The sequence below is a fragment of the Drosophila subobscura genome, chromosome E (genome assembly GCF_008121235.1).
Source record: "Drosophila subobscura isolate 14011-0131.10 chromosome E, UCBerk_Dsub_1.0, whole genome shotgun sequence".
In the NCBI taxonomy this organism is placed as follows: domain Eukaryota; kingdom Metazoa; phylum Arthropoda; class Insecta; order Diptera; family Drosophilidae; genus Drosophila; species Drosophila subobscura.
The window spans coordinates 11,290,876-11,316,149 of NC_048531.1; the positions used below are offsets into that span (position 1 = coordinate 11,290,876).

General features: G+C 46.7%; 2 protein-coding genes across 7 annotated transcripts in view; one reads left to right on the forward strand and one right to left on the reverse strand.

The window, feature by feature from the left end:
* LOC117891554 (RNA polymerase-associated protein Rtf1) lies at positions 1-3,133 on the reverse strand. The gene is given in 5 exon segments (XM_034797075.1): positions 1-580; positions 648-1,829; positions 1,896-2,210; positions 2,213-2,822; positions 2,974-3,133. Coding segments are annotated over 5 exon segments (2,295 nt in total). The 5' UTR covers positions 3,055-3,133; the 3' UTR covers positions 1-473.
* Positions 3,134-4,974: 1,841 nt separating this feature from the next.
* Positions 4,975-25,274, forward strand: part of LOC117891552 (kazrin) — a 37,396-nt gene continuing 17,096 nt past the window's right edge. For 5 of the 6 annotated variants that reach the window (XR_004648633.1, XR_004648634.1, XM_034797068.1 and 2 more), the window contains exons 1-2: positions 4,975-5,108; positions 5,737-5,915. The gene's annotated coding sequence lies outside the window, so the exon portion shown is untranslated. The remainder of the gene's footprint in view (positions 5,109-5,736; positions 5,916-25,274) is intronic. The other variant, XM_034797069.1, reaches the window with a different exon arrangement.

The window sequence follows — 25,274 nt, forward strand, 5'->3', positions numbered from 1 at the left end:
TTATGATCAGTATCGTATAAATTTATTAAACATTGCATGGAGGATGATTGGGTCGAATACGGTGGCAGCTATATAATACAATTTCTTTCCACTTAAGTACTAGGAAAATTGGGACTGCAGTTGTTGGGCATACGATGCGAATTCGTAATCGTTTTTGTGGGGTGGTTTTTGTTTTTGTATTGTACATTTTTTCTAAGCATCGAATTCTAAATAGAAGAGTGCATTAACACAGATAAACACAAAAGAGAGAAGAATAGCAATAGTTGGACAAATGATAACAGTTGAAATATCCCTAATCATCCTCTTCCCAGCAACAGTGTGTGTCCTGTCCGTTCTCTAATGCAACACAGAAACTGCAACGATTTGGAGTTCGTTAATTAACTTTTGTTTTGCTTCGTTTTAACTGTTTAACTACACTAACTAGGACGCATTAACGCAAGAGCTTTGTCAATATGTGGGCTGAGTCGCACGCCCTAGATGAGGCCGCGCTTCTTCTTGTAGTCCTCCAGATTAAGCGACCGCTTGGAGACGGTTTCGGCTGGTTTATTCGCTGGCTTTGGCACCGAATTTGTGCTGTTAACTGCAGGGAAACGAAGCGAACGACGATTTAGAGATTTAAATTGATTGAAAGTGAGGCAAACACTCACCCGGCAGAGGCACATCCAGGTCTATGTCAAAGTCATGCAGCGAGTACAGGCTAAAGTCCTTGGCGTCTGTGGGCTTCGCGTTGGAGTTTGAGGAGCCGGCCTCATTTGGCCGTTTCTTGCCTGGCGGCGGCGGGGGCAGGGGTGCGAGCTGTATATCGTCCTCGTCCTTCTTGGTGCCTTTGAAACCCATGCGCGGCTGTGTGATGCGTCGTGTGAATGGATCACATATCTTCTGGCCCTTGTTGGCCCGGGCCTCCTCCATGATCGCCTTCTCGGCATCTTGAACGTTCTTCTTGCGGTTGCGATCATTGATGTACGAAATCAGATTCAGTGTGTGCGATCTTCGCTTGTCCAGCTCCGAGGCTCTGTTCTCCAGCTCATCGATCTGCTGGCTCAGATCCTGGGCAATGTCGTAGTCACCGCGCAGCATGGCTGCATCGCGCTCCTTCATCAGGCAGGTCTTCTTCATGGCATAGTTGGTGGGACGGTTGCGGAAGCGATTCTTTTCCTCCACAATCTTGTCCACATCCTCGTCCTTGAACTCGTAGTTCAGGGCCTTCTTAATATCGTTCGCCTTTATGTCGATGAGTTCCATGGAGGGCATCTGGACGTGCTGCTCTTGGCAGCTGTCCTTCCACTTTTTGAACTCGTTCTCGGTGAACTCCTGATTGGAGATGAACTCCAGCCGAAAGACTCGCTCCTGAGTGCCGTGCTTGAGGCGAAGTCCCCGATTGGTTCTCGTGGTTCCCAGGCTATATATCTTGCCCGTCTCCACCACGCCGGTGATCTCAGCGACTAGATAGACCGGCTTCTGGCCATTGTTGCCAATGCTTATTCTCACAAAGCAGTTCAGAACGGTGCTCTCGAAGATGGGCAAATTGACGAAGCGCTCCATCTTGTGGCGCGACAGCCGCAGCTTGTTCAGATCCTCGCGGTTCGATATGAACGTAGGACTCTTGGTAGTCTTGTCATCATCCTCGGACTCGCTGGAAGCCTTGCTGCTAATCGAACGTGAGCGCTTGCCCGTTGGCTTCTCATCCTCGTCCCAGTCGCTGCTGCCCGAGTCGTCCGAGTATATCTCCGATGCTTTCAGCTTCACGGCCGACTTGCAGCCAGAGACGCTCTCAAGTTCCTCCTTGTCGTCTCGATCGCGTTCGGCTTGCCTCTTAGCTTCCTCTTCCTCTGCAATAAGTGAAGTTATACAGATTTTAGTTATGAGCAAAGGGAATACACTTTCCACGAACTTACCTCTCTTGGCCTTGCCCTCTCGCTTGGCCTTCAGCAGGGCCATGGCATTGCTTCGCTTGTCATCGGTTTTGTTGGCCTCCACATTCTTCTTTCGCTCCTTGGAGCGTTCTTTGTGATCAAAATAGTCGCCCATGCCGGAGGCAGACTGATCGTCTGATCCTCGGTCATTGAGAATGCTGGCCACGGCCGCCGAAGTTGAGGCCACATCCCGACTGGCGGACAGAGGCAGGGGACTTTTGCTGCCCACATCGCTGATCGGTTTGGGCTCCAGCTCGGATAGTACGGAGTTTGATGGCGGTGGCATAGACGGAGGTAGTTCCTTGATTTTTTGGCCTTCTTCTCCTTCTTCTTTTTGGCCCGCTCCCCCTTTGACCTTGACTTTTCGTTTCTTTCGCCCCGCCGGGCAAGCTTCAGCTTCCTCTCGATCTCCCAGCGCGTTCGCCTGATTTCCCGCTGTTCGATGCGCTTAAAGATCTCCGTCTCGCGCTCCTTTTCCGACAGATCATTGAGACGCTTGCGATCCTCCTCATCGCCCATCATGTCGTCGTCGAAGCCATCATCGAACTCTGCGTCGGAGCTGGACGAGGACGAGCCGGATGAATCGGAGCCAGATGAGGAGTTTGATTTCGAGTCGTCCGAGTCGCTGTCGGAGACTTCGCCCTCCTCGTGCTCGCTGACGTTGCCGGGCTTCGGAGCCTCCTCGGGCTTCTTCTCCACAGGCGGGGGCTGCACTTCATCCTGGCTCTCATCGTCCCAGTTGGACTCTGACGAACTTGAGTCCCTGCTGGCCTTCTTCGGACGCTTCTTCTTCTTTGTGGCAGGCGCTCCAGATTTGTTGTTCGCCCAATCCGAGTCCGAGTCGGATAGGGAGCTCGCCTTGCTGGCATTTTGCGGCTTCTTGCGCTTCTTGGCCACCGACAGGAGGTCCTGCGGGGGCAGTTATCATGTTTAATTGGTATCATAAAAGGCTTGCCATTGATTTGTTACATCGCAATGGCTGCACGCAGCAGCGCAGCCCTGGGTCTTGGCCCCTTGACAATGGGGCGCGGGCTCAATTTTCTCTCCATGCAGTACTCACCGACTCCAGTTTGGTGTCCGATTCGCTATCACTGTCGCTCGAGTTCGAGTCGATCTGGGATTGCGTCCTCCGTTTTCCCATTATACTATTTTTCACGTTTTTATGCTAAAAGAAATAAAATTTAACAAAGCTGAATGTGACCAGTGTGACCGCGTGATAGTCGATCAAACATACCGCATGTCCCTTAAAAAATACCGAAATAACGTTACGATTTTGTAATTATATATGAAAAATACTGATGAAAATCATATTCCTTAATTTTGGTATTCTTCAGAAGGCTTGCTAGTTTTCACGACTTCCTTTTGTTGGATAGTTTAAAAACTAAGGCTCAAACTAAAAAGATCAGCAAAAACCAAGCGAAAAACGTAACGTAAGTGGCAATGGACTGTGGCGTCATTCGACTACTTGCGTGTCGTAACTATGAGTAAAATTCGGCGGTCAAATCAAACCTTTTCAACACTGGGACAAATGTACCGGCTGTCACAGGCTGTTTGTCACAGCCACGCAAAAATAGTGTGCTGGTAAACAAGGGTTGGCTTTGAATTTAAAATGCTGGGGCCCGCAACCTAAAACGGACTTTGATTAAAGTTGAATTAATTTAAAGAAAACCCGCAGCTGTGTGAGTCTGTTTTGTTGCATTGATTACTTGGCTCTATTTGGCAATGGGTGAAAATTAAAATTCAAACTGAAATCCATTTCTTGTACACTTCAGGTTCAATAAAACCACCCAACCAGCCACGCACACCTGGGGGAAAGTTGCTCTTGCAGCACGTGCACATTTTACCGCGCTGTCAAGCGCAACAACGAATCACACTTAAAGCAAAACAGAAAAAATACCAAGACCGAGATGGGACGAAGCTGTTCAAGCACTGCAAACCCAGCAACAATGCTGGGAGGTGAATGCTGGGAGGTGGCGTGGTGGCGTGGTGGCTTGGGTTGGCGTGTCAGTGTCGACGGGGGCTAGCGACTGAGTGCGCCAGCGACTGTTGAATTGAAATGCAAATTTGGCATCTCCGCTGGGTTGGCTTCCCCCCTCATTTACATGATACGCCATGATGAAGCTGACTTTCTGTACCCTGTAATGGGCAAACATTTATCCATAATCACATAGCCTGCAAGTGGGTTATGGGGTTGAACGCCCACACCCACACGCACAGCCACACACAAACAAAAAAACACACACATATGCATTTGGAAAACTAAATTAAAACCACACCTGCGCCTTCAGCCCCCCTGCACCCCTGCGCAAATAACTTACAATCAATATTAATTAAAATGCAGCCGTATGCCTATCCCCTCGAGCGCGTTTGGCACTGCCACTGGATGGGACGGAACGAAGGGACGGAGCATGCATTCGGTCCCTCACACACAGTCTTTCATAATTCGACTTAAATGCTACGAGGCAATTTGCAGTAGCAACAAAAGCACCCGGCCAGAGGAAGCGCAATGCACATTCAACAAAGTGCACATTCAACAACAACAACAGCAACAGCAGCAGCAGCAGCAACAGTAGTGGAGGGGAGGGGGAACCAAAGCAATGTGACAGCAAACGAAAACAACCCACTCAAAGCCCGCTCCAACCCTGCCCAGAGCCATACTCTCTCATCCACCCACCACCACCCAATTCGCATGGAAACCAACACTCAGCCACACAGACATTCAGAGCTTTGGAGCGCAGCTTTAGAGCATGCGCTCAGAGAGGCAGAGACAGAGAGAGCGCACGTACAACTACGAGTTAATGGCTCAAGGGGGGTGGTTGACAATGTTTGCCATTTTTGGGATGGAAACGAAGCTCGGAGCAGGGTATGCTTTGCGTTGCGTTGGCGTTGGCGTTGGTTGCGCCGGCTGTTTGCCAAATTAGGGGTAAAGAGCAAGCAAGAGACTGAGCGAGAGTAAGCCTAAGCCGAGAGAGCAAGCTTTGCTCACCTCACAGTTGCGTTGCGTTGTTGGTGTATCAAAGTTCCATTGTGTGTGATTCGGTGTGTGGTGTTTTTTTCGCCAGTTCATTCAACGAAAGAAGCTCGCCATAACGGTAGCGGTAGCGGTAACGGTAACGGTACACGGTACACGGCGGCACTATAGTCCACAGAGTCCATTGAAAGAGCCAAGTGAACGAACGGACGGTCACTCAGCGTGTGAGTAGGCGTGAGGTGGAAGTGAACCCCGCGGAAAGGGGGTTGGAAACGAACAACGGACCGTAAAGTACACGGCCTAAGACGCAGAAAAGGTGAAATGCGGAGAAATATTTGACTAAAGGGTGTCAGTGCCGCAAACAATCACAAAGAGAAAAAAGCCATTTCGTGAAATATAATAAAATAATTCCCGCTGTGCGTAGCGAGGGGCTGTGGAGGAGGAGGAGAAAGAGGAGGAGTGCTGCAGCGGGGTTCAATGTGGAAAGTCACATGCATTATGCTGCTCGAATCAAAACTCTCTCATAGTGCAAACCACCACCCAACAAAAAAAGATATCGCAAAGAGAAACAAGTGACAGAGTTTTAGTTTTACACTTTTCTGCAGTTTCCACATTTTCAATTTTTTATTTTTCGATTTTGTTGTTGCTGTTGTCCAAGCCGCGGGCGTGGCTTGCCCCGACAGAAGGATACCACGGCTGCCACGGAAAGCATTTCATTTTCATTTTCATTTTCAGCTTTTATTCTTTCTTTCTTTTTACGTCCCCATCTCGCTCTCGCCCTTACTGCCTCTGCCTCTGCCTCTGCATCTCTTACTCACTCCAGGGCTCTGTTAATTTGTCGTGCATTTTCAGCAGCAGCAGCAGCAGCAGTGAAAAACTCGGGAATAACAAATCCCAGCAAAACCCAACTAAACAAACCCAAAGCAAAACCAAAAAATATAAAAACTGCGAATAAAAAACCGAGGAAAACCCCAACGCGAAAGTTGCTTCACTAAATAAAGGATTTGTCTGCATGTTGGAGAGTGTTGTGGGTGAGTCTGGCTTAAATGAATATTAATTGGGATTGTTTTTTGGGGGATCCAGATGAGTGTCTGGAATGCCAGCGATGTGTGTGTGTGTGTGGCATCTGTTCTAGGGGATAAGCTTGTGCACAGACAGACACACATGCATAGATAAATATATAAATAATAGAGATGCGATAATGTAGTTCAAAATCCTCATCAATAATACATGAGTTGAGAACGGGAAGGATATGCTCGCAAAGAGTTGAAGTTGAAGGTTTCAATGTTCTATTCAACTTAAGAAGCTTTTAACACATAAGTAATAGTTTAAGAAGGTTTCTTGTATCTTTGAATACTTATGTACATTTTAATACTTTAAAGACTAAATTAATCCTCTGGAGGCTTTTCCTTTCTTAAAATTCATTGTTATTCTCTAGCTTGGGGGAATTTGCCAGCATAGTTTGATCTGATCTGCTTTAATTTGCAAACGCATAACAATTAATAAAAGTCACCTTTCAGAACGCTCCTCTGGGCAATGTTCAGTTTAGATGCTGAGCCTTTGCCACTGTTGGGCTCTCCACTCTCCATTCATTCATTCAGTTTTCATTTGATATCTCACACATCTTTGCATCTGCCAGCTTCGATTATGGCCTCTTTTTGCCCCATGGGTTCGTCTGTAGAACTGTTTCAAAAGGTTAGACAAACAAACACACACTCATCAGCAGGGAAAAGTGGAGGGACGGACCTGGGTGGAGATGGACACACAATCACAATGATATCCGTTCGTATGTACACACTTTGGTGGCGAAAGGGCCGCAGTAAACAAAAGCCTCTGCTGCTGCTGCTGCTGCTGCTGTTGCTGCTGGCCACTTGGATTCCACTTCGGTCTGCTTTGGTCAGGATAGCATTGAGGGCGATCCTGTGGTGCTCCAGTCCCCGCTCATGCATATATCTCCAATGCAAATTTGCCAGCCGTAGCATTCAAATCAGAGTCAAACACACTCACACACATGAGGATGTGAATGGAGGACTCTGTGGCTGCTGTCCGGTTGGAAAAACAAAAGTAAAACAAAAGAAGCAAAATTCTGAAGTGCTTAAAATGCGTTTTGTCAACATTAACCCGAAATGGCCGGACGGGAGATAAGCGTGACAGGGGATGGAGTGTCTATAGAGGGTGTGTGTGTGTGTGTGTGTGTGTGTGTGTGTTCCGGCCGAGGCGGACGGAATGATTAATGCTGCTGAAATTGCTTTCGGATTTGCGAGCAACGAGCAACAGCTACAATGGATGGGCCTGGCCTGTGCTGGCTTTGAGGCGGCTTTCAGGCCAGGCTGCCAAATGCACAAAGCTAACGAGGAGTTGGGCGGGGGTGTTGCTGCGTTGCCCCTTGCCCGTTGCCTGTTGCCTTCTGCAACCCTCAGGGACGCAACAACCCTCGAGCGTGGCATCTGAAGATGCAACAGCGACAAAAGGAATGAATAATTCAAATGGAGAATTCAGTTTGAAGATGCATAGAGGCACCCGGAACGAGGCTATGGCCTGTGAAATAACGAGCACAAATCCCCGAGAGGAGCCTGACAAACACGGTTGCAGGGCAAGGCAAGGGGTGGTTCGTAGGTGGGACTTACACAACCCTTGGAATAATTGCTGCGTGCATTGCCCCACCTTTGACAGCGAACTTTTTCGCACTGCACTCTTCGCTGATCGTCAGGAGAACACTCGTTCTTGTTTGGCATATTTTAAAGCTGCTTTAACCGGATTAAACGGGCTTTGAGCATTAGCACATTGGCGCATTAGACGAATTATAATGGAGAGCCCACACCCAACCAATGGCCTCACCTGTGTCAGGCCAGTCGAAAGGGTGTGTGGCCTGCCCCCATTTTGGCCTTTTCCATTTCCCATTTTCACGCTTTGCACGTATTTCTCCAACCAAATTAGATTGCGTGTGGCATGTGGCAGCGCTAACAAAACAGCTGCAGAGGCAGAACCGAAGCCAGAAGCAGGTGCAAACTGCGCTGTCGACAGCCATGGCTCCAAAGTTTCGCTTCCCCCACCACCACCTCTGCCACAGCAACTCCATCGTCCATCGTGCAGACACCCCGTTCGACACACCACCGCACAAAAGTAGTTAAAACTTATGCACGGGATCGTAATCTCTTTGGTGCAAATTAATAATGTTCTGCCAGCACCGACATAATCAGCACAAGAAGAGAACGGGAAAAATAAAAACTTGGCCAGAGCTCCAATATGGCTGAAAGCTGATGGAGCGGACGGAGCGGCACAAAACTTTTATACTCCGTTGCACGGTGATTAGCTCGGGCTCAGAGGCAGCAGAGTGAGAAGCTACTGTGGTGGCAGGCGAGGAAAATGTGAAGGAAATAAGAACCATAATCCATGGTGGGTGAGAAAGTTTGCAATAAAATATTTAATAACATCCTGAAAGTGCAAATGAATATGCAACCCAAAATGGGTGGGAGAAAATGGATAAGGGCTATTGAAGTGGAAATAAACGTGGAAGGATTCGGTGGTGCTCAGAAAAAACAAAAGAGAAACTTCCAGGTGCAGCGATTAAATTCAGAGGGACTTTGGACTGTCACGATCATCAGTCAGATGTGAAAATAAAAACAAATTCAATTATTTAAGATGCAAATCTGTTGATAACTTTGCTCCCTTTTGAAGATTGAATTTGGGTTTCGACCAATTTGGCCAAGTTCACTGACTTTCGAAAGCCACAAGTTCCTCAGAAATCTCTGGTGTACTTCAACGATGCTGAAATGATAACAAATTCATGGCATAAGTTCCCGCAACTTGCTGGCTGGCCAATTAAACTTTAATTAAATTACAACTTATCAAATTCCAGGGCAGGCACAAGCACTCACCAAAACTACAGAAACAGATGTACACACACACACAGTCACACGCATACTTGGACAATCCCATGTCGATTTCAATGTCAGTCAGTTGGCCAACTTTGGCTCCGTGGGTCGGAGGGTCGAGGGTCGAGGGTGGGGAGACGGGGCAGCCCCCACCATCACCGGTTAATGATGCGAGACCAGACCAAGCAAAAGCGAAAGGCAGAGCTGAAGCCGAGACCCAGAAATCACAACCCACGCAAATCGGCGAAGCGTCAAGAGAAATCATTATTAGACAAGAGACTCTATAAGTTTCTAGAGCAGTCGTTTCTCGTGTCTCGTTCCGCCTCTCTCCGTGTGTGCCGCTCTCTCTCTTTCTTTCTCTCTCTGAGAGTTAAGCTAAGTGAATGAAAATGAAAAAGTGCTGGTGGCACACACAAGTTACGTGATCAGAATGATAAACCCCAGCTCACAGCAGACCTCTCAGGGGAGGATGGACAACAGACGCTGGTCATACAAGTGGCCAGTGGGTGGGTGGTGATACTGCGACGAGAACTGGAACTCGAACTGGGTCTGGCTGCCGTGTGGGTGGTGGTGACTCTGGTGGATGCTGAATCAAATAAATTTTCATTGTATCTGCGCTCCGCTGGATTCTCTTTCTATTGTTTTAGCTTTTGTTTGATGGCCACAAATCTCAAATTAATTAAATTGTCACCGCTTGTGTGTCAGTCTGTAAATACATACAAATACATACATATATTAAAGCAAACCCGAGTCCGAATCAAAATCAGAATTAAATTGGTTAGCCGCAGCAGCAATGAAAATGTTTTGCTGGTCAGAGATCAGCCTCCTCTGCCTCTGCCTCTTCCTCCTCCTTCTCCTACTCCACCTCTGCCTGCAGCAGCCCACAAAACTTTTTTGACAGCGCGCACTGGCAGTATGAAATTCGTACAGCTTTAATGGGCCTCACAGATGTCACGGCGCTTGTCGTAGGCCAGAGTTCATGGCTGAGAAATCCGGCGCAAAACAGAAATGTAATTAAACTTTTAATTAAAAGAATTAAAATGCCATCTCTATGGCATCTGTGGGGAAATTTCTAGCTCAAAGCTAACGATGATCTAGCCGTCCGCTGTCCACTTTGCGTTTGCGGTTACTGATCTCTGAGATTTTGAGATCCCAATTCCTGAAACTGTTCCCCTTTATCTGGAATCCTTTAATTGGTGAAAGATTGGGGGCAAGCGGTGCTGTGTTCCCTTTGACTGCGGTCAGCGCACATGGACACGAAACTGCTTATTTGTTAGATTGCTGCCACACAGGCGGACAGATAGAGAAAGGTGAGAGAGCAGAGAACATGCAACCGAATCCGAATGCCACCCAAATAACCACAAAAACGATTTCGCTTCACCTCCGTCTCCACGTTAATGGCGGGTGGGATAGAATGGATATTGTGTGTCATGCACTTCCACCCCGAGTGGCTGGGGTCTCCGGGGAGACTTCCTGCAAAACAGCAACAAAAAGCGAGTGTAACCCCATGAGTAATTGTCTGCCGGAGCGGGCCAATGGACTAAATTGAGCAGCAACAACGAAACAAAGTGCAGAAGCAGAAAAGAAGTACACATAACGGTAAACGAGGAGTGAGAGAGAGAGAGAGAGAGTCAGTGGGAGAGTGAGGTGAAAGACAGTCGAAGCAACAGTCTGCTTTTGGCCCAGTTGGCAGGCAGGGTTGACAGGACACAACGGAGCAGAGGAAGCTTCTCTACACAGCTCCTCCCCCTCCTCCATCGCCACTTTTAGCTTCTATTTTCTCTTTTGCGTAGTTTTATTTGGTATTCTTTGAGTGACATTTTGGCTGACGTCGACTGACCCCTCCCGCCACCGCCACCGCCCTCGACGACGCCCACGCAACGCAGCGACGACACGTGCTGTTGGCAGTCGACGTGTTCGTTCATGTTTGCCTGTTTGCCGCTCCACTGCCTCACCTCTCTCTTCGCTTATCTACTCGCGAGAGAGAGTGTTCATTAATTCGGGGCTGCGGGCACAGTGGTTCAAGGGTACATTCATATGGAAATGTTTGCTTAATGTCTGTTTTCCTTGACCTGGAATCAATGTAAGGGTGCCTGCGCTTCGCCTCCCCCTCACCGTATTGCGTATATTAATTTCTTTTGATGTGCAAACCCTTGACAAACTTCACCATTCCTGGCCATCACCCTACGCGCAGGGCATTTTTCATGCACACAAAAATGCTATTGGGTTTTGTATCGTTATGCAGATTTATGCAATTTCCATTGGAAATTATTCCTGACGGGAACAGCAGAAAAACAATTTCCGCGCAACCCAAAAACCATTTAATTCAACAAATAAACCAAAAAATATACAACATTGATTTACGGACAAGGTATGCTATGCATTCATTCGTTCAATATTATTGACAAATAGGAAAACAATAAACATGGCGAAAAACTGTGTTTGCGCTATGGAAAATTTTTGAAATTCTCAGCGGTCTCTCTGTCCTTGTTGTGGCTTCTCCTGTTTGCCTCCGCCTGTTGTTGGTTTTTCAGTGCGACCCCCAAGCGCCTCCCAGTTGGATCATAAAAATTCCATCAGCACTGGAGCAATTCCATTAGCACGAAATGATTTGAAGCGCCTCCTCCAGCCACTGTTATCCGTGGTCGAAGATGGTCGATATCGCATGCTGACTGGAGAGGAAAGGCAACAAGAACCCGTCGGGCAGAAGAAGTGGATTGAAAAGCCATAAACTCATCTTTATCTTATACTCTGTCTTGCTTTTCTTTTCGTTTGACTTCTGCCAGCAAAAGAGACTTTTTTATGGCTAAGTAAATACAGACTTGGGAAATTTTAAAGTACTTTTTGGGGCAGCTTAGGTTGGGTTGTTGCCTTTTTTCTGTGTTCGGGAATATGCTTTGGCTAAAGGGAAGCTTAAAGTACGTTCTGTATGAATTATTCCACTCTGTCTGCACATAACGAATGGGTAATGCTGCAACCCAAAGACACTTTCTCCTATATTACCGTCCCAAGCGTATCACCTGACCCCACCGCAGACGCACACGCACACACATTCCCCGCAAATGATTGCGTCCTCTCTAATTGAAATGTACTGCGAGTCGGCCAAAATCCTATTAGACCGCCCCCCAAAAACACGACCAGACCCTGGGGAACCATTCTCCATTCCCAATTAGGCTCTTCCAAACAGTCTCTCGACCATAATTTGGAAATGCAGTTGCAATTGACAGACACGAAAAAGTCTCCTGCCACTGCGGGGAGGATTGATTCGTGCGAGCATCATTATGGCCAGTCCCGAAAATGTCTCCTGTTCCTATTCCTATTTTAGTGAATTTGTTTGTTTTTTGGGGCACAGCAGAAAACGGGGTGCAGCAGGATGTGCCGGGATAATATAATGTGAATTGCACACCTCCGACAGTAGTTAGGGCGGCCGGCGAAAAGGGCGACAATCTGCCGCGGGCGAGGCGACACTAACCATACAGAGAGACATCTGGGGATGGGATGGGATGGGACGGGGCATGGATGCAGATGCAGGCAGGAGCAGCTGCCACAGCCGCAGAATGCCAGGAACGCATAAAATGACGGAATTACGGGGGGCCTGTGGCTTGGGTGGTTTTGTGTTGCGCTTCTGCTGGTGTAAGGTATGGTTTGGCATGGGGACTGCCAGGGGGTGGGAATTTGATAAGCAACTGCGACACATGTGGGGACCGCGGCTCCTGTCGCTGGTTCCATAGTAGCAGCGGTTGGAGGTGGTCGGAACGGGGGACACGAAGCGCTCGGTGGCGTGGCAAAATGGAAAAGAAAATTGAGTGTGTGTAATGCGTTCTTATGGCGGACATTTTAAATGAAAATTTCTCAACATTTTGCCGTTGCTATCCTTTGCTCACCTCATGCCACATGCCTTACTTCCGCTAAGCAATTTCGATTGGATTGAAGTGCGGCGTTGGCGTTGCCGTTGGCCGATGGCAAGCAACAGGTGGGGCCGGAGGGCACACCTGGTCTGGAGGCTGCATATTTGCCAGGTTTCCGCTCGTATGTTTCGCATATTTTTCCCAACTTTCCTTCCTGCGTTTTCTTTCACTTACTTTCCCCATTTCCCCTCTTTTTTATTAAATTCGTGCCTGTCTGTCTATGACTGTCTAGCTGCTGTTGGTCTGGCTCTTGCCCTGGGTAGTGGAACAAGTGCGGGCTCCACTGCAAGCACATTTAATTTTTCATGCGTTCGTAAGACAGACAAAGAGGAGAGGTACAGAGATGCAGAGAGTGTGTGCGGTGTTGTGGGAGTCAGAGGAAGAGCTGACAGACCAAGTGACTTGCCCAATTGCATTATTAAATGGAAATGGACTGGAGAAAACAATTGCAGATTTACTAAGCTATTTACTGACACAACTCGTGGTTGGGTGGTTGTAAAACTTCGAGCTTTAAGTTCTTTAAGTTTCCCGCAAACTTGTCCATTATTTCTCCCAGTGTACTAAACATGCTCGTATATTGCCACAATGCGACAAATTCCAAGCGGTGAAGGTCTCTCCATCTTTCACGTACCGTGCTCCTCCTGGGCTCTCCTCTCCTGTTTATTCCTTTGGTGCACCAATGGAATGTTTGTTATGCTTCCTTTTGGCTCATCTGCACTCAAGTCGCGTTCGTGTGCCCCACCGCCTGCCCCGCCTGCCCCGCCTGCCCGCTTGTCCCCCTGCCGCCACTCATTGAAAATAAATTTGTCAACTTGCAGTTGCCATTGCATTCCCCATTCGCCAGTTTTCGCTCTCTAACTCACTCTCGACAGCCCCAAGCACCGCAAAAAGAGCTGCTGTGAGTCTGTCACTGGCTCCTCTGCACTGCTCTTTCTCTCTGCTCTCTCCTGCAGTTGCTTTTGCTGCACTGCTTCTACACGATGCGTTTTATACCGATGCTACTTTTATTTTGGTAAATCGAATCGGTTATTCAGATTTGGATGATGTGAAATAATGAAACAACAATAAAAATACGTAGAAAAAATTAACTGATTAGGATTATTTATCATCGATTTTTTGTCGCTAACAATTTTCCTAGGCTCGTTTCTGCAGTGGGAAGTCGTTGGAAAAGTTATTGTGCAACATCATTGTTAGCTTTGCGCTCCACGTCCGCCACAGAAAGCGGCAGCTGCAGAGGCAGAGACAGTGACAGAGACAGAGACAGAGTTATAGTCGCCATCGCCGACCACGGTGCAGACGACACTTACACATTTCATTTTATTGTCACGTACGCGTTTTGTTCGTAGTTTCTTTTTATGGTAGGTCGGTGCCGTGTCGGTCGCCCGCACCCCCTCCCCAAAACGCTGAAACGCTTCACCATCCCATTTGGAGTTCTTTCAAATGGTGTCTATTGACATGGATCCATATACGGACACTTTACAGTTGTCTCGTCGGAGGCCAGAATCGAATGTCGAAGGCTGTCAGCACTCACTGGGTGTGGCCCATGAATGCGAATCGTTTTTATTTCTGTTTCGTCTGTAAGATAATTCTTCCATTTCGGTATGAATGTGTATTAGAACTGATGTAACTGATGGGCCTCTGGCAAAGATGACGAAATCATAAAGGTCTTTAAAAAGATTCTAGCAGATGGCTGCAGCACGGTCAAACATTAGACACCTAAAAGCTGAGAGAAGATTCAGCACATTGGACTTAGAATTTAGAACAGAAGCATTGAACAATTCCAAGTCCACAATCAACATTAACCTTTTAACTGATTCAACTAAGAACTGATAATAGGGAATATTCGCACTGAATCAAACCTCCTCGCACTGCCAGATTTGAATCTCTTAATGACGAAATAGATCACATTTTTAATTAAGAGTTGTACAGCCAAAGTTCAAAATCGAACGTAAAAGGATCTGAGCAATCACCAGAAATGCGAATTGAATTTCTGTGTTTATGAACTCTGATTCAAACTAGTATAATTATAGTTGAATAATTAATTACTGCTAATGGGCTTCTTGTCAAAGATGTCAAAATGCAAACGTTATTCGTTTTCAAACGAGTTGTTAACCAAATAATTGCGATTAAATTTCTAGGCTGCTTGTTCAATTAAATCCCCCAATGGGGGCTTACTTTTGTGAGTGTGTCTAGCCAATTATTAAATGTGAAATATTATCTCCTTGTGACATCCTGCATAAGTACATATGTATGTATGTATTTATGTATATTCAGGAGCTAATACTCATATCCTTTTGCAGGGTACTTGCAGGCACTTCATCAGACACAAATGAAGACGTTTGAGGGGGTGTCGAAGTCAGTTGCCCAGAATTTAAACAGTTGCCATAGTAAACTTTCTTCGACAGTGTTGTAACAACAAAAGGCGAGAAGATGTAAAAGGGACTTGTACGGCTGTCAACAATTTGCGAAACACCTGGCCAAGCAAAAAGTAACTTCTGCCCCGCCTCTTAGAATAGAGCTAATTAAAATTCTATTGAATGAATGAAAGTAGTTAGCAGTAGGAGAGAGGGTGGAAGTAGAAGGAGCAGGAGCAGGAGCAGGAGGAGTATTAAGTAAAACTGTTGCATTGAGGCGCTAATTCAATTTTCCAGTATCATCATTTACTCAGTTTTTCTCTCCGCACTTCTCTCCGCCATCCGTTCGTGAAAGCTAGTTTCCTGCGCGGAAGCTGACTGTTTTTTGTCCTCTTTCTCTTTTTCGGCAGCAGACATTTCTAAGGAGGATTACATGGCGATGAGGCAAGTAGTCAGATGCAGCAACGCTGCAGGAAATACTTGTCAAGAGAGATGGGGGGAAAGGAACACACTTATTGCATTACTTACGCTAAATAACCGCACACAAAGTGCCATTAGCGGGGCGGTGGCGGAGGTGCAATTATAATGCTTGAGCGGGGAAGCCTCTTATTAAATACATCCGAACGGTAGTTGGGAAAATAACTGTTTATGGGAGCCAATAAATAGAGAGTGGGACAAAGATAATTGCAGAGCAGGCCAGCCCCACTGTGCAGTGCGTGTGTGTCACACAGAAGGATGGAATGAACCCAGCCTACAGGGAATGGATGGATGGAAATGCAGGCAAAATCAAGACAGACCTGCACGAAAATGCCAGCTTACGTCGAGTATGTGTGTTGTTTGTGTGCGTGTGTGTGTGTGTGTGTGTGAGCGCATTTCAGTGCGGTTAAACGGCATACGGAATACGCATACTCGTGCGCAGGCTGTCCAGAGAGGTGGGTGGGTGGCTCTGCGAATAAGAGAAATTCCAGACTGTGTTGGAACGCATCGTCCATCGCCTGTCGACTGTCGACTGCCTTGTTCTCTCTATCCATTGAGCTTTGCATGAAATGTGCATTGCTGTACTTGTTTTTGCCTGTGACTTTCTGTGTTTGCAAATTTAAAATTTAAAGAGATTCTCTCTGTACTTTTTGCCGTCCGAGTACTGCACTTCTGATACTGATTTAATGACCATGTGAAAACTGAACAGTTCTCAAGTGGTGCGCATATCTGTAACTCGATATGGGAATGTGTGCAAAACATCTCTGTAGTGTATGTAAATCGGAGGAGCAGCAATTGAACACAAGTAGCACTTGTGTTTTACAAAGCGTAGAAAATATGCAAGATAAAGAATAAATACCTACATTTAAATGATTCAATAAGATCTCTTTGTACAGCTTGTACAAGAAGTCCCCTAGAATTGTACGTATTATGGCATCCAATTAGGATATTTGCGAGACTCCATCCCATAGCTTGCGTACAAATACCTTTCATCTCTGGCTTGTTTCACCGGAATCTCTGGCACGGCAACTATTTTCCAACTATTTCAAGCCCCACTCTTGCAATACTTTAAAGAATTTCCCCGGCCAGCTTACGTTTCATCTTCAATGCGTTTGACTTCACTGCAAATCTGTTGGCAGAGGGCAAGCGACAGGCAGGCAGGAACGGTACAGAAGAGGCAGGCTCAGAAATCTAATATGGCAGAAAACCCAATTAAAAGGCTGCACAAGACAAGGCCAACAACAAGAAGCACAGCCAGAGAAGCGGCACCAGCGACGGCGCCGACAACAGAGCGGGTACAAAGGGAGGCATCGTCAAATAATTGCAGGGGCTGTAGCCCCAGACAAGTATAATCTCCGGTCCCGATGCAGCCAGCTGTGCACAGCCAGTCAGTCGCTGGTCGTGGCGTGGGGTTCGGTGCGGGTGTGGCATCGTTGTGGCACGCCTTGGGATATGCAATGTAAAAATGTAAATTAAAAAATGAAATTTTAGGAGCCTGAAAGAAAGCAGAAATAGCATTCAGAAACAATTATTAAGGTTTTACGGCTACCATGGCAGTGGCTTTAAGGAAGAGTGCCCTCAAATGGACACGACTGAAAGTTTCGAGGGCCTTCAGGGGAAGTTGACATGTGGGTTACTGGTTCAAGCCCTGTTCGGGCCAAGTGCTTACTCGGAGTGCAAAAATGCGGGCCTTCTTTGTGTAAAAGCTTTTAGTGAAAGTGGAAAATATGGAAATGCTAACTTGAACTTTGATCAATATCATTTTGAGCCCTGTTCGGTCTCCATCTTCGTCCCCTTTCCCATTTCTCTCCACCCTTTTCTTCTTTTTTGGTAATAAAGTGCGAGAGAGGGTAAAACTAATCGCTGGCCAGCCATAAAAAGGGCATCAGCATCTGTAAAAGTTATGGTCCAGCCAGCATAAAAGAAGGCAGAAGGCAGAAGGGAGAGATGGCTAAGATGGCAAAGGAAAGGCAGCTGCCTTTAGCAGTAAGCTGGTGGCACACATGTGGCTTTTGTTGCCTCTGAGGTTGCAGTTTCGTGTGACGTCTTAAGTGCATTCGGGTGCATAGAGGAGGTTTCTGCTCTGGGAAAAGGATTTTGCTCCTGGCTAATGTTGAGCTGGCGCTTGGCGGATCCGCTTTTATGGCAGCAATTTGCTGCACAGACAAAGCCAACAGACAGACATTTTTCCCTGGAGTGTCTCTATCCTCTTCCCTTTATGTGTTAATTTAGGTTTGCTTTTTATGATGGGTGGCGGAACTACAGCAAAGATATTTTCTTTACAGATTTTATGATTTTACCAAAGGATGTGTACACATTGAAAACGGAAAGAGTTTAAAGATATCCGAATAAAGCATTTTGAAACATTTCCCTTTCCTCATTTTATTGAATTTTCAAAGAAAACACATGCTTAGACACAGCGTAAATATTTAGACGTAAATATGATAAATATGTTTCATATTTCATGTCCAATCTGTCGAAGTTTGATCGGTTTCTGCATAAATATGGAAAATTTAATTATGTTTGAGTTGCGTCTCTCTTTTGCACTCGATTTTTATTTTTGCTGCAACTGAAATTGATTCCATTTGGAATTCATTGAAATTGTTTTCATGTGATTAAGTTTGCTGTGCAGCATTCAGACTCCAATTAAGGGGAGAAATGCCATGCCGCTTCGAATCACATTTGTGAGTGCTCCGCTCCGACTGCAGTCGGGCCAAGACCATCATTCAATTATTATTCGTTTATTCGGGCGGGTTGGCTGTGGCTCCATTCCATTCCATCTCGATCTCCATCTCTTTCTGCCTCTCTGCCTATCTCTCTTCTCTCTGTATCTGTATCCGTATCTGTCCTTCTATCTACATCTGTATTTGTTGGTGCTGCTGCCTGCTTCATTGAAGTTTATTTTCCAAGCTCTGTATTCTTCCTTGTATTCCTTTTGCTTGGCCTCTAGTAGTGCATGACAAAAGTAGCTTAAGTTTTTTTTCGTTTTTATTTGGAAAGTAGATTTATCGATGGTCCTGCCAGCTCGTACATAAACCGGTTACGAGGGCACGTCCCTTTGCCATAAAAATATGAGAGGATAAATTTCGGGCATGAGTTGTAGAGAAGAAAACTGCAAATTCCCCCAGGGGCAGGGATATGTACTTCCGGTTGATTTGTCTTCAATTTGGGATCTACTCATAAAGATGTTCTCCACATTTGTACATCCTAAGCTCACTCTCCCTCCATGCAGCTGGTAATTATCCTTGAATTGGAGTGTTTTAATTACAGGAAAAGGGTCGAATACTTAGTCACAGATTATAAGGCGATTCCTTGGCGCATAACTTCGCGCTTTAATACACGCAAAGCTGCCAGAAAATCCTGCCCTTCCATGAATGCGTGGAATTTCCGCCTTGGTTAATTGCCAGCATTGTGGGCGTGGTCAGGTGGAGGGGTCACTGAAATTGAAACCGCAACTGACGAAGATTATCTGCTTGAGGTCTACGGGAACACGTCCGAAGCCCATATCCCCGGTATCTGGCGTGACTGAGCGCAATAAAAACTTATTAAGCGATGCTGGGGACGTGGGACCAAAGCAAGGACTCAAAATAAACCCACAGAAAGAACGAGAGAGAACGAGAAAGACCAAGAGCGGCAGAGGAGGAGAGCGAGAGGGAGAGGGAGAGAGGAAAAGGATAAATGGCGAAACATTTGGTAGAAATGTGTCGCTGCCCTTGGGGCCAGACCGTAATAAAAAACGAGGAATAAAAAGAAATGAAAATATTGCGCATACGCCGCATTGGCTTCGCCTGCCTTATAATGGCCATTAATAATATATCGCTGCTTCCGCATGGCCCCTGCTTTCCCCTCTCTCTGTCTTTTTCTCTCTCTCCCCTTTCTTTCGCTCAGTCCGGACAAGTGCGATAAACCGTTTAGCAGCATCCGGCTGCAGACAAAAGAGAATAAAATGGGCAAATTGAGGAAGAGTGAGAGAGAGGACGATGACTAAGAAGAGGAAATAGTGCAAACATAAGTACTCGAGTGGAAATGGATTTTCTTGTTCCGTTGTATCCGCCGCTCGGCATTCTCGGCATCTCCCCGAGCGTAATTTTCATTCTAACCTGATTAATTATGGGTGGGAAAATGTGCCACGGGCTGGGCTATCAATTGAGGTAATCAATGCACTTGTAAGCCGCTTTGGCTTTAATCAGCTTACATTTGGCAATGCCGCCATTTCACATTAAAGGCTTGTACTTCATATTCAAATATTTTGCGACACAATAATGGATAGATACGAGTATCTCCACATATGCAGACACACAAAAGTTGAACAACAACAATGGATTCAACAAAGTATGAGGGAGAAACTTTCCTGACATCATATTACCCTGCCCCTTGTCGTCTCCTACCATTTGCCTATTTACGGCATCAAATGGAGAAAAAGTTTTGCGCCAATAAATGAAAATGCGAAGTAGAAAACGTGCAGCAACAGCAGGAGAAGGAGCGGAGCAGCAGCAGACACAGATGTTGAAATAAGTTGTCAAGGCAAAGCATGTTCCTGCCACAGCCACTGCCCCACCGCTCGTTTCTTTTTCGTGGAGAAATATAGTTTTGCTCTTGTCAGCCTCCTCCGGCACGCGAGCGTCGAGGACAAAACATTGATAAACATGCCCACCCTCAATGACTCCACAACTTCAGCATGATGACTCCCCAGTTCTCCACCCTAACACTCCTCCCTCCACACGCAGCTTCTGAAAGGGGGGACTTGGGCGGTTGTGGGCGTGTTTGGCGGTGGGTGGGATTGGTTTTGGCTTGGCAGGAGCGAGGCGGATGCCAGGCAACGGCAATCACAATGCCATGCCCACAATTGCATGGCTTGACAAAGCGACTGTCACACGGAGAGTACCCGCAGAGGAAAGCAATAGACTGTGAGAATGCGAGACGGTCCTCTGGCTGGAAGATCCATTTCAAGTAGCAGACAATGCCCAACATTTCGATTTGGCTTTATCATTTTCTCTCAGTGCAGCACAATCCGCTCGTAGGTATGCCCGTGTCGGCTGCCCGTGTTTGCGTTTGGTTAAGGTTGAGGTCGTTTTCGTTGGGTTTTCAGGACTCTGCTGGATAGCAAGGAGGAGTAAAGGAGAAAGAACACAGTGGGAAGATTGTCAGTGGGACACTTTGCTGTCAATAACATTTGAGTTACGACAAAGCCAGAAATTGCGGCGCAAGTAGGGAACTCCCCTCCTCCATGGGGCGCAAGAGGATTTTTTCACGCGTCACCTGTGGCAGATAGAACTGGTGCACGTCTCCGCTCTCACCGGGGTGTGTTCACTCTGCCTCAGTTTGCAAAAGTTGAAGGGAGGCACATCTTCAGGCCTAGTGTGGCTCCAAGCCACAGCTGCAGTTGAATGAACCCGCAACCCATCGATTTCAATGTACCTCCGTCCGTCTGTCCGTCTGTCCGCCTGTGTGGAGCTCAGTTTGTGCATCCATGAAGTTGTTTTTTGTTGCTTTGTGATGTGAATATCCTGCCACGGATGGCGTCGACCGGGATAAGCCCGAATAGGCAGCCGCTTGACATTCATTTGAAAACATTTTATTAGCATCGGTCCACGCTTATCTCATGGATGCACTTTTGCCTGCCACATGCAGCAGGCGGGGCAGGCGGAGGTGCCAGTCTGTCGCTGTCCCCGACAGGACAATGATTGTCAGTCACAATAAACACAAACTGTTGGGCATGCCAATGACGGGGCCGGGCACGACCAGTTATCGGATATCGGACCTGTTCTGTCAGGTACAATTCCCGGTTATGTGGCATTCGTGGCAGTCACGTCGCTCCCACTCGGCTGACACCTCACTGTGCAACAAAATAGTTGTAGTTGATTGGGGGGCAGAGGAAATTGCTATATTTAGCAGAGCCGATAATGCGACACACTTCAATGGGTTTCATTCGGATTATTCTATTACGAGGATGGACCTGTGTTATTGTAATTGAAATTCACCTTTTTGCCATTGATACGTCGTCGAATGGCTCGTAATTACAAATGTATGTACATATTATGCAGTGTTGGGCTTAGTGGCATAATTATGATTTTAATACTTGTATTACTGGCATTTGGTGTGACTAATGGTAATGCTACAGTCTCTGATTACACCACCCGACACGAAAAAAACATAATTCGTTAAAAAAATTGAATGGCCAAAATCTTTCAAATATTTAAATCTATATTTATGTATATTTACGCAAACGTGTCACAAATGTAATTAAACAAATATATAATATTCCACTTTGTCGTGCAGCAAACTTATTAAATCAAATTCCCTGCACATTAAATTTAAGTTCTATGGTTGGAATCGCATCGTGGTCTGTCGTCTGCCTTGTGTGCAGCCTCCGCCCATCACCCGCTGCCCAACTCCCACACCTTTAGCTGTCTGAAAGAAGACACGAACACGAGCGCCTGCACACAGCCATAGGCACATGTGCTGCCATTGTCATTGTGCTGTCTTCTCTTCTTCCTCTGCTGTCTTCTCTTATTCTGCTTTTGCTAGACCTGTCATGTCATATACAGTTATAGTTATAGGTATGCGAAACTGTACACACGAATGTGTTGAGGCGGCAGATTGAATTACAATATGAATGAAATGTAAGTTGTCCGAGTTGTCAGAGTTGCCAGCACAACCGCTGCGACTGGGCCTGGGCCTGTAGCCGCTGGCAGACACATGTCCCGTCTCCCATCTCGAATTGACATGACGGGATTAAAGCAATGCTTAGTAATCGTCCGAATTCGGACAATGTTTTCTTTCCCTTTAACCACCAGACCAGACCAGCAATTCAGGCATTCCAGCAGGAAGAAGTTTTACTTTGTGGCGGCAACCTAGTGCTACTGGGAATGGCTGCCCCAAAAAGTTAAATTGTCGAGAAAATGTTTTGCGGTTTTGTCGTCGAGTTTGCAAAGAACAATTTATTTTGCTGATTAATTGGAGTGGTCTTACAAGTGGGCGGGGGCGGAGGCGAATGCAATTTGGCGAATCAACCAACCTCTGACCTTCGGCAGGGAGTGCTCCGGGTGCTGTTGCGAGCAACAAGGGATCCGATCCCATCAAGAGGATGCCAACACAAAACGTAAACAAACACTTGTCCATGGCTAGGCTAGGTCGGGGCTACGATTGTGAGTGTGTCCTCTTTCCCCTCAACCCACACTAAAAGCTTTTTCTGGCGCAGGCGCTGCAGCGTTCTCTCGCTGTCTCCCGCTCTCTCCCGCTCTCTCCCGCTCTCTCCCGCTCTCTCCCGCTCTCTCCCGCTCTCTCTATCTACGGCTCTCTCACTGCACTTGCACTGCAGATGGAGCTTCGTGTGACGTCACACGCCGCCAAAAACGAACGGTACTCGAGCCAAATGCCAAGGACCAGCCGCTGAGTCTGTCGTCCTGCTCAGTGCCGTTAGAGATATTCGCCAAGTGAGACGTGCCAAGCAGTGCAGAAAAGCAGTTACAAATACATCCACCCACACGCGTTCACATACATACACACACACACATACAAGCAGACGGGGAAGGGGGTGGCTGTGCGTGGGCGTTCGTGTGTGTCAATAAAATCAGGAAGAGACGGTGAGCGTCGAGTGGTGAGTGGTGAGCGAAGAGCAGACACGACCACACAAACTTTTGGCCAACTCAATGAAAACACCAGAGCATCCAACAAATTAAGCAAAAAAAACAACCCAAAAAGCCAGGAAAAAAAACCAATTATTGACTTTAAGTTCCACGTGGAGTTTGTTTTTCGGCGAGAGGTCGACCGGAGTTTCCAGACCTTCCGTGGCAGACTCCTGGGGCAGTTGTAAGCTCACCGCTAGAGCGAGTTCCGTTTCGCCGCGGCACAATGAAAACAAAAACACAGATAACAGAACACAGAATAGAGCTACAGCAAGTTAAATTCCACCCAAGGAAAGGTTAGTGCGATAAGGAGTAGAGGCATCTACCCAACGAGGTTTACCTTTCCATCTACATATGTATATGTACATATGTATATATGTAGGTTGCGTCTACAAACAAATTATTAATTTGTAAATAGCGTGAATATTAAATATTAAACTACATTTGATCGAAAATACCTCAATGCAGGCTTCGGTGGAACAGTGAAAACAATCAAACAGTGTGAGGAGGAACAAAGAGAAGCCGCAAGCTAAAATTCGGTCAATATTTGAGTGCGTACGCTGTTTGCAAAGAGGGAAATTTTTTGGCATTTTTATTCTGCTGCTATTTGTTGTTGTTGCTTTTGCTGTTGCTTTTGCTGTTGTGAAAGCAGCGAAGCATCCAGAGCATAAAGGGAACAAAATCTGTATGGAAATAAATTACGCACTATTCTGTGTTTGCCGTTGCTGTTGCTGCCTGCGCGCTGGCTGGTTGGGGAATTTCTGTGCTGTGGGACTTGTGGGATTTGTGAATGAATATTATAATATGATGTACAGGGTGGGTGTACATACATACATACATATATTTTTAAGCCCATTTTGGCTTGCTTGTGGAAGTCTGATTGCTGTTGCCTCACTCACCTATTCAGATTATACAAATCCTGATTAATTTCAGCGTGATGTAGCAATCAAGCCATAACACATGTAACTGTCAGTAGACACGACACAAGCACTCCGGAAACGGTCGCTTGGGAACCTATTTATGTGTCACACATCGCTTTGTTGGCAAGGGATAAATAAGGTGTCGGAAATTGCAAAAGGTAAGGGTACGGGTACGGGTATCCATCAAGATCCAGAATAACATACATATGTATATGTATGATTCAAAGGACTCATAGAAAGAGAGAGGCAGCAACACCAAGAGCTTGGTAAAAATGTTGAAAAATCCGATGTAATTCCTGCACATTGCATGGCGTATGCTCTACATGTGTATGCAACGCATGCTCTGACCAAGGAAACATGCATCATGTGAGGCAACATAAATTAAAATCCCAATCCTAGCGGGGAGTAAACGGTTCAGAGCAGCGCACGATGTTTTTTGCGTTTCATGACGATTATTCGTTACGCAAACGCCATGTGGCGCGGCAAGGGCCACCAACAGTGCGTCGCGTAATAAATCGCACGACAATAACTCAGAAGAAAAGTGACAAGGGGCAAGGGGGAAGGGGGAACGTGAAACAAGCAAAAGGGTGCAGGCTAAGGACCCAGCCAAGAGTGAAGGCTGTGGAAACCTGCCAAGCAGTGGCCAGGAAACTGGAGAAAAACTGAAGCTATTAAGGCAAAAGACTTAAAGACTTGCGGGCCCTGCCGTTCTGCCACCCACTGTCGGAGAAGGCATCCGACACACCCAAACGCACACATCCGCTTCCGGCTCCACTCCTGTGGCTGCACCAGAGGCAAAAACAAAAACAAAAGCGTCAACGAAAACTCACTTAGTAGGCAGCCGCAGCCTCTGCCTCGCCGTTGCTGCCATCTGCCAGGCAGACTCTTCTTTGCTCCTTGCTCCTTGGTCCCGTCCAGACTCACTTGACATGCTCTTAATGCCAAATGAAAACATACGCTCAAGGACACCGAGGAAGCGCTTCGTTCCACTTTTCAGACAACCGACAACCGACAGTCGACAGTCGACAACCGCCAACCACCCTGCGCCCGGAGCTCCTCTCGTGTGTACATTTTTAATGTTGCCAAGAACAAGCACAGTAGCCCCCAAATGTAGGTTATCAAATTGTGTTCAAGTTGTCGTTGCCAACCCCTCGAAGCGAACTTTTAGGCCCCAAGCCCACACCCAAATGCAAACCCACCCCTCGAAGCAGGGGAGTAACATTTTAAA